We start from the raw sequence: 10,318 nt of genomic DNA on the forward strand, positions 1-10,318 counted from the left end.
CCCTTAGCGAAGAGCGCCGATCCAGCAGATAGTGATGATTTGATAAGCTGACAGCCTTTAGTGTAGCATAACGAAAGTATAAACAAAAGATCTGTTGAAAAGTTTAGATTCATTTGTTCTCCGATTAGGTATAATTTATTCCTAAATTAAAATACTAGTGAAGCAAATAACTTTATCGAAGTTCGTCCGCAAAATAATAACGGTATTGATTACGTATCTGTGCGGTAAATTATTCATCTAACTATCTCTTAGGCTAGTTAAATAAAAAAGAATGTGCAAATTTCAGGTTAAAGTGCAAGTGGCTATCTTCGATTGAATTAAACTGTTTCGCTCGTAGAATCTATTACATAAAGGGTGCGCGCAGTTAAGCCGCCATCCAAAGCAAAGGTATATTAATACAATATATTATTAATGTGAATATCTAAAGCTAAAGAAGAAAAAAAAATTTAACTATGTTTAGATTAAAAAGCGTTTCGGAAAACTCGCCAACCGTTTTGTAGTACGAGGTCGTAGGGAAAAAACTATTAATTGTAAGTGAAACAAATTTGATTTAATATCCAAATTATTAAAATAAATATTGATTGCAGTTTAAGCTGCTTTTGAAGCTGCTAAGGAAACGTGGTGCATTTTCTTCAAGGTAAATCCGAACAAACTTAAAAATTAATAATCGGATTTGTACCTAACCTCTAACGATGGTGAGAGCTGGAAACTTTACGTTAACCCCGTGCAGTAGCTGTGGGAATACGTCGGAAATCGACGAAGGCATGGTTGCCTGCGACAACTGTGATATGTGGTTTCATTATCGGTGTGTACGCGAAACTGAGGAATCACTTCAACACCAAGAGAAATGGTTTTGTCCGTCTGAGACCTGCAAAAAGACAGGTGAAGAGTACCTCAAAAAGGCAGACGATGCCAGCAAAGGAGCCAAGTCGAAGAAATTGCCCGTACCTGATGAACAATCGGACAAGTCTAGCACCAAGTCCGACCGTCAACCGATTTCCACTCTGGATAAAAAACTAAAAGCGTTGGAGAAGGAGCAAAAGACGAAAGAAAAGGAAATAGAGATGGAGCGAGTACTGAGGGAAAAGCGGATGCAAATGGACCGAACCCTGAAGGAAAAGCAACTGCAAATGGAAAACGAGTTGAGAGACAAGGAAACGCTGCATGAGAAGGAATTATTGGAAAAGGCGCTGCGAGACCAGCAAGCTCATGCTGATCGTATGCAAAAGATGCGGGATACGTATAAAAATGCAATGATAGACGTTGCGAGCAATGCTGATGCGCGTCATCAAAATAAAAAGGCGCAGAATGAACCGAATGTCGATAAGAGCATGTCAGCATTGGAGAAGGAAAATACCACTACACCGTTGCGCAATCCGAGAGTCACAGTACACAATGTATCGGAAAAGCGACAAACAGCTGGCGTAAGAAAACGACGTGAAATCGCGGAATCAGAAAGTTCGGAGGATGAGTACGGTTCCACTGGAGAAAGCAGTGACGATGATAGCGATGATGAAGAGGTCGAAAGCGTTAATTCGACACCCGATTCGGAAAGCGACGAAGAGTTGAAATCGTCGGAAGAAAGTTCAAAATTGCGGAAGAAGAAGTTAGCCTCAAACGGGCTGGGGTTAAATCCTACTAGGCCGACCAAAGCTCAGTTGTCTGCGCGTAGCGGAATTACGAAAAAACTTCCCATTTTTACGGGAAAGCCTGAAGAGTGGCCTTTGTTCATTGGCAGCTACGAGGCCTCTACCAAAGCTTGTGGGTTCAACGACGTGGAAAATTTAGTCCGCTTGCAGGAGAGCCTGAAAGGCTCTGCCTTGGAAAGTGTTCGTGGACAACTGTTGTTGCCTAAGTCGGTGCCAAAAGTAATTAGCAAATTGCGTTTACTCTATGGCCGTCCGGAGCAGCTGTTGCATTGTCATCTCGAGAAGGTGAAAAGATTGGAGTCCCCAAAAGCTGAAAAGCTAGAAACATTTATCCCATTCGGGAATGCGGTGGAACAGTTATGTGACCACCTGGAAGCAGCAGGGCTGAACCAACATTTAATTAATCCGCTTCTAATTCAGGATTTGGTGGACAAGCTGCCGGCTAGAGACAAGCGAGAGTGGGTGCGTTTCCGCAACAAACGAAAAATTCAAACGTTAAGAACGTTTTCGGATTTTCTAGCCAAAATCGTGCTAGAAGCGTGTGAAGCCAACGTAGCCGTCGAGTATGTGCCAGCATCCAGTAACAAATATAGGGGTGCCAGAAAAGAAAGGTCCAAGGAAAGGGGAGCGGTGTTCAACCATAGTTACGCTGAAAATCCGACGAATAACCAGATATCTAGCGCAAAACCGTGTAAAGTCTGCAAAAGAACGGACCACCGTCTTAGATTCTGCCAAGACTTTAAAGCACTAGCCTTCGCCGATCGCATGAAGATTGTCGAAAGATGCAAGCTGTGCAAAATTTGCCTTAACGAACATGGTAACGCTCCATGTAAATTTAAAATAAAATGCAACGTTGGGGAATGCCGACAGCGCCATCATCCGCTGCTACACTCAGCTAATAACGAAGTTGTCATCAATACACATATACGATCGTCGGGATCAATTTTATTTCGAATCATTCCAGTGACTCTGCATTGCGGAGAAAAGAGCGTAAAAACGCTAGCGTTTCTCGACGAAGGTGCCTCTATCACCCTGGTAGAGCGCTCGATAACTGACCAACTAGGTGCTGAAGGAGTCAAGCAACCGTTGACTATAAAATGGACTGCTGATGTCACGAGAACTGAACCTGATTCTAGAAAGCTGAACCTGTAGACCTCCGCTCCGGGAATGAATGGGAAAATATTGCTCAAATCTGTCCAAACCGTCGCAAAACTTCTGCTGCCAAAACAGGCACTCAACGTCGACGAAGTGACTACTAAATATAACCATCTCTGCGACCTGCCTATCGCATCGTATACTGACAGTCATCCTGGCTTGCTCATCGGTCTGAACAACCTACATGCAATTGCTCCAATAGAAGCTAGGATTCGGGATGTAGGAGAGCCAATAGCTGTTCGGTCGAAGTTGGGGTGGTCTGTTTACGGTCCATTGCCCAACGGAACAAGTAGTGAAAACACCATTGGGCACCATGGTGAAGTGAGCAACGAGGATATATACAATCTGTTGAAAACCCAATATAGGCTGGAGGAACCTATGGCGACTGTAATTCAAGAAACGAAAGATGAGAAGAGAGCCAGGGAAATTCTACAGCGCACTACAGTACGAATTGGTGATCGATTTGAGACCGGTTTATTGTGGCGTACCGATGATCCTGTGTTTCCTGATAGTCTTCCGATGGCCCGTCGAAGGCTAAGGCAGTTAGAACAGCGCTTGGTAAAGTGTCCGGAGCTTTATGAGAAGTTTCGACAACAAATAGACGGATATCTGCAGAAGGGATACGCTCACCTGGCGACGTCGAAAGAATTAGCGGAAACCGATCATCGGAAGCGGTGGTATCTTCCCCTCAACGCAGTTGTAAAACCGAAGAAGCCTGGAAGTATACGTCTCGTGTGGGATGCCGCAGCTACGGTGAACGGGGTGTCCCTCAATAGCCAGTTACTCAAAGGGCCTGACATGCTGACACCGTTAACATCAGTAATCAGTCTTTTCCGTGAGCGTCGCATAGCGTTCGGGGCAGATATACGCGAGATGTATCACCAGCTGAAAATATGCGAGGCTGACAAGCAATCACAACGATTTCTGTTTAGGAAAAACCCACAGGATGAACCGAGTGTGTACATCATGGATGTTGCCACGTTTGGGTCGACCAGTTCTCCATGTTCGGCCCAATACGTCAAAAATCTTAATGCATCAGAGTTCTCAGCAGAATATCCGGAGGCAGCGTCAGCAATCATCAACAAACACTACGTTGACGACTATTTTGATAGTGTAGATACGATTGAAGATGCAGTACGTCGAGCAAAAGAGGTAAAATATATACATTCGAAAGCAGGCTTTGAGATTAGAAATTGGGTCTCGAACTCTGCGGAAGTGCTCCGTTCCTTAGGTGAAAATGATCAGGCTCCAGCTATCCATTTTAACGTCGACAAGTCTACAGAAAATGAACGGGTTCTTGGAATTATATGGAACCCACGGCAAGATAATTTCTCTTTCGCTACTGACCATCGTCCCCATCTTAAGCCATATTTTGATGGCAGTGAACGACCAACTAAACGACTGGTGCTAAGTTGCGTGATGGGTTTTTTTGATCCGCTGGGGCTTCTTGCTCCATTTACCATCCACGGGAAAATGCTCATCCAGGATCTTTGGCGTGCAGGTTGTAGTTGGGATGAAGAAGTGGATGCTGAATCGCTACAAAAATGGGAACGCTGGACTAGTCTTTTGTCGCAAGTAGAGAACGTTCGTATTCCACGATGCTATCTGGGCGATCATCATTCCTCCAATATCGACTCTCTTCAACTGCACATTTTTATGGATGCAAGCGAGCAGGCGTATGGTTGCGTTGCCTACCTGAGGGTCGTAGTGAATGAAAGGGTAACGTGTCGTCTGATAATGTCTCGTAATAAAGTCGCTCCGTTGAAACGACAGTCGGTTCCACGGCTTGAGTTAATGGCGGCAGTTTTAGGTTCCCGACTGTCGTGTACCGTCAAAGCCAACCACTCTCTTCCTATTGGCAAACAGTTTCTCTGGACAGATTCACAGACGGTACTTAGTTGGATCCGCTCCGACCAATTCAAATTCAAACAGTTTGTGGCGTTTCGTATTGGTGAAATACGGGAAAATACGAACGTCTCCGACTGGCGCTGGGTCCCAACGAAATTAAACATTGCCGATGTATTGACAAAGTGGGGACAGGGACCGCCGTTAGAATCAAATAGTCCCTGGTTCAAGGGACCAGATTTTTTGTTGGAGCCCGAGACTCGATGGCCGATCAGAACGTTACCGGATGTCGATACCGAGGAAGAAATGCGTGCCTGTTTACTATATCACGATACAGTTCATTCGTTTTCCGTGGTCAACGTCGATTCTACGTATCGTTGGGTTCGACTTCTTCGAATCACGGCTAGTGTGCTCAGATTTATTGCAAACTGTCGTAGGAAGAAGGCGGGTCAACCAATTGTAGTGTCCATGGCGTCTCCGGCCCAGGAACGTCTGCTCAAAGCTAAGCCAAAGTTCTATCAGCAACCTCTTCAGCAGGACGAGTTACATGCGGCAGAAACTATCTTATGGAGGCAGGCTCAACACGATGTATTCCCGGAGGAAGTGAGGACGCTCGAAAGAAACCGGGACAGAAAACCGGAACAAACTCCTGATCGAATTGTTAAAACCAGCCCCGTCTACAAGCTGTGTCCAATTCTTGACACTGAAAATGTTATGCGCGTTGGTGGTAGATTGCAGTATGCGGACTGTGCTTCTTTCGACGTTAAACACCCCGTTATACTGCCTAAAAATCACGCGGTGACCGATAAACTGATTCTCTTTTACCATGAAAAGCTCGGCCATGGTAATCGAGAGACAGTGTTCAATGAACTGCGCCAGCGATTCCACATCCCCAAGCTGAGGTCGGCGATAGCGAAGGTAGCGAAATGTTGTATGTGGTGTCGAGTTAACCGTTGTCAACCACAAGTACCTATGATGGCGCCTCTGCCTGTACAACGCGTGACGCCACGACTTCGCCCGTTCAGTTCGGTAGGCGTGGACTACCTGGGACCCGTGGAAGTATCCGTAGGTCGGCGATGTGAAAAAAGATGGGTGGCGCTTTTCACCTGTTTAGTGGTGCGCGCAGTCCACCTTGAAGTAGTGCACAGTTTGACAACGCAATCGTGCCAAATGGCGATCCGGCGGTTCATGACCGACAGGGGAGTGCCGGATGAAATTTTCTCCGATAATGGCACAAATTTCAAAGGAGCGAAAAATGAATGGGAGAAAATGCAACGAGTCGAATATGAATGCGCAGAAACCGTTACCAGTCCAACGATGAAGTGGAACTTTATTCCCCCAGGTACCCCGCACATGGGCGGTATTTGGGAACGCATGGTGCGATCGGTGAAGGAGATATTGCGGACGCTGGAAGACGGTCGAAAGTTGACGGACGAGGTCCTACTGACATCGTTGTCTGAAGCAAAAGACATGATCAATTCTCGTCCTTTGGTTTATCTGCCTCAGGACTCGGAAAAATCCGAGGCAATTACACCAAATCATTTCCTTCGTGGTGCTGTAAAGGGGGCGGACCTGGTCGTGGACGGTTCTACGGACTTCGCAGAGGCTCTGCGGAACGCGTATAAGCAATCGCAGCATTTGGCTGATAAGATGTGGGAGCGCTGGGTTAAAGAGTACTTGCCAACGTTGAATAAACGACCAAAGTGGATCGAAGACCGAAAACAAATGGAGGTAGGAGATTTGGTATTTATCGTCGATGGAAAACACCGGAAGCAGTGGATCCGGGGAATCGTCGAACAAGTTTGTTTGAGCGGCGATGGCAGAATACGGCAGGTAGAAGTTCGAACGGCTAAAGGTGTTTTCAAGAGAGCTGTGGCTAATTTAGCGGTTATCGAGATTTCTGGTAAATCCGGCACTTCCGGTGATGGACCGGAACCGAAGTTACGGGCTGGGGTGTGCTGAAAACCGGTATACATGCCCTTAGCGAAGAGCGCCGATCCAGCAGATAGTGATGATTTGATAAGCTGACAGCCTTTAGTGTAGCATAACGAAAGTATAAACAAAAGATCTGTTGAAAAGTTTAGATTCATTTGTTCTCCGATTAGGTATAATTTATTCCTAAATTAAAATACTAGTGAAGCAAATAACTTTATCGAAGTTCGTCCGCAAAATAATAACGGTATTGATTACGTATCTGTGCGGTAAATTATTCATCTAACTATCTCTTAGGCTAGTTAAATAAAAAAGAATGTGCAAATTTCAGGTTAAAGTGCAAGTGGCTATCTTCGATTGAATTAAACTGTTTCGCTCGTAGAATCTATTACATAAAGGGTGCGCGCAGTTAAGCCGCCATCCAAAGCAAAGGTATATTAATACAATATATTATTAATGTGAATATCTAAAGCTAAAGAAGAAAAAAAATTTAACTATGTTTAGATTAAAAAGCGTTTCGGAAAACTCGCCAACCGTTTTGTAGTACGAGGTCGTAGGGAAAAAACTATTAATTGTAAGTGAAACAAATTTGATTTAATATCCAAATTATTAAAATAAATATTGATTGCAGTTTAAGCTGCTTTTGAAGCTGCTAAGGAAACGTGGTGCATTTTCTTCAAGGTAAATCCGAACACAAGTAAATTTGTATAACCCAGATGCAGATTATATAAACGTTGTCTAGAAGCATAATTGCGTTTTATCTCATGAAGGGCGTATCTCATTCAAGTACCACCACTATTGGTCCACCAAGGGTATGCTTATCCTAACACTAGGCCGTATGAATAAAACAGTTAACTTTGCTTTTCCAGTAAACCAAATTCCTTTATTCATACGGCCTAATATGATACGTTGTAACTTACGTACCTACTTGATTGAAATAGTTAAAACCTACAAATTTTTTATGATTCCTGCCTTGCGATGTTACACTGTACAAAGTATTTTACATCCAACTGAATGTATCAATTTTATGCTGTTCAATATCCATCCATTTCCATCGACGCAATCCAATGGAGGCGCATAATATTTAATTTGGTAAAATGCAGGTTAGAGAATTCGAAAATTGTATAAGATACCCCGGGGCAAGTGAAAACTGGGAATACGGGGTAAGTGAAAACGAAGGGCATATGCGAAAAATCTTAGACTACCACGCGAAAATTATTAGCGTAGTTTTTTTCTGTGTTTAACACGCGCATTTGCAGTTTAGCAATTTGACGCCTCTTTTCACGTTCAGTTTGACACTTCTGTACGCCTCCTTGCTTGACAAGCATATCTTCAATCAATTGGTCAGTTGTAGATAATTATTGTTCAATTATGAACTTGCGCAGAACTCGTAAAATTACTACAAAGCACAATAACTTGGTTTAACCTCGATTGCTCTCACTGAACTAGGAAATAAAGATGCAGCGCACATTTAAATTATAGATTACTGGTGGGACTCGATTATCTGGAATAATAAAAAAAATTCTTACGGATAAGCGAGCCAGATTTTTTTTATTTTACCAATCAGTTGTTGAGTCAAAATCAACATGATAATGTAGTACATTTACGAGATCAAATAAAAACAATTAAGCCTAAATGGACTGAGTTAAATGAATCACATAATGGGATTAAATTTAAATTTCTCCTCATCCTATAGTAGATCGTAGATGTAATTTGTCGAACGTAAGAACCGTCTTGCTTAAAGCATAATACGTGTTCGCTTCCCGAGCAGGAGCGAAGAGCAAAATAATATCAAAACTATATCAAACTAAAGTATAATACTTTATTTTGTTATTGAATAGATATGCAAATACATTGATAACACATTTTGTTATTAAGTAGATGTTTAAGACATTGTAAGATGAGTTTAGTAACTGATTTTGTTATCATATCTTATTGTGACCTTAAAATGACATTCGATATATTTCATAAAATTTCTTTTTATTGATTAAAGAGATTGTGGGCCATCCCCAGTTGGCCTCGCATCATCACCATCCATTCACCACCTTGGTTAATCGAGCAACGCAATGCGATCAACCCTGCATCGAGATCGATATTATGCACAGCTGTCAGCGACGAGGTTGTAAGTCTGTCATCGGCTGGGTGACTTGACAAAACAACACAAACAGTTAAAAAGAGTGCCGGATATATTGATCCAATTAGTGTTAAAATTTAATCTAACTCGTTAAACTTATATACTTAAATATTTAAAATAATTGATTGATTATCTTAGTAGTGAGTACTTTTAGTTAAAATTAAACCTGCTATATCTATGCTAAAACTGTGGATTTATGTGGATATTCTACAGTTCTACGGTTAAAAGAAGTTAGCTTTCCACTTCAGCTTATTAGGGAGAACAGAATTAACTCTTTCGGCTCCCGCTTTAATAGTTGCAATACCTGGATTCACAATTAAAATACATTTAAGGGGACTAAACGTGAGTAAACCAACATATTATCTAAAACAAAACTCACAACAAACTTACAAGAATATACGAGAAAATATACAACAGAAACTATCATGCACATGCAATTAAAATTGAACACTGTACATAAACAATAAATACTTAAATGCTACACAATGAAACACGCTAAACTGAAGAAATTATAAACCTAATGTGTAATACAAATTATATACATATGTTCCATAGGAAAATAATAATACGAATCTACGAATCTCAACTTGGATTCTGATATTACATTTACGAAAGAAATCTCCCGTCCGTGTTGCCATTTGCAACAGAGATTTTAAATTATAAATATTTTATAAAATGATTTTTTAATATGTCATATGCTACTACATTTGTTATTCAATACTTTAATAATACTAAAATATGTTATTCCAAACTCTGAATACTGTCATGTTATTATTTTGTTGTTCAAATAACACAAGTAGTTATTCTTCTGGCCTTAAAGGGGCAAAATTTTGATATTATTTTTTGTTATTTTACCAACTATGTCATCCAAGATAAGATCAAATTTTGATATAAGTTATTCGATTTCCATAACACATTTTGATACTAATTTGCTCTTCGCTCCTGTTCGGGTTATCCTGAAATTTTTTTCCTTAATTGGTTGTAATATTTAATAAACGAATAAAATCTATTTCGTCATATAAAACCCGTTAACCAGCTTCCGAAATATAACTTATTGTCACGACAAAATATTACCCGTTCAATAAATTGTTGTAGTTCCCATATATCACTATATCTTTTACTGCCACTACCCAAGTAATATTTTTGTTGTAGCACTTGTTCTACGGAAATTAGCTGTACATTAGTTTAATAAGCTATTATACAATAAAAATGTTACTTGGGTGGTTAAAGTACGGGAGTGTCGTCGTGCTTGGGCCACGTTTTGAAATTTGCCCATAACTTTCGTTTCAAAAGGAATTTTGGAAATCAAAATACATCGTTGCAAAGGTCTACGAATAAGGTATATTTCCAGAGAGCTTTGAACTGATTGCTTGAAAAATAGAAAAGTTTTAGGCATTTACGTGAAGACAAAAAATGTTGTCATAGTCGGGCCATGTTGTACAGGTTGGGCCACCGCAGAAAATCTAAGACATACGTACTGAAATTCTATATAGACATGAAAAGAATGAATTCCGTGAAAAACGGCTCAAATAGGTACAAATACCCTATTTTTAATTGCATTTTTGAGAAAATTTTGGCGATCTTGTAAAATCAATATTGCTAC

General features: G+C 41.2%; 1 protein-coding gene across 1 annotated transcript; it reads left to right on the forward strand.

The window, feature by feature from the left end:
* Positions 1-2,816: 2,816 nt before the first annotated feature.
* On the forward strand, positions 2,817-6,611 carry LOC128735814 (uncharacterized). Its single transcript, XM_053830299.1, has one exon. It carries the CDS (start codon positions 2,817-2,819, stop codon positions 6,609-6,611), a length of 3,795 nt encoding a protein of 1,264 aa, XP_053686274.1.
* Positions 6,612-10,318: the final 3,707 nt, after the last annotated feature.

The sequence above is a fragment of the Sabethes cyaneus genome, chromosome 2 (genome assembly GCF_943734655.1).
Source record: "Sabethes cyaneus chromosome 2, idSabCyanKW18_F2, whole genome shotgun sequence".
Lineage (NCBI taxonomy): Eukaryota > Metazoa > Arthropoda > Insecta > Diptera > Culicidae > Sabethes > Sabethes cyaneus.

Coding starts and splice junctions, on each gene's coding strand:
- LOC128735814 (XM_053830299.1), top strand. CDS start 2,817: ATGAATGGGAAAATATTGCTCAAATCTGTCCAAACCGTCGCAAAACTT.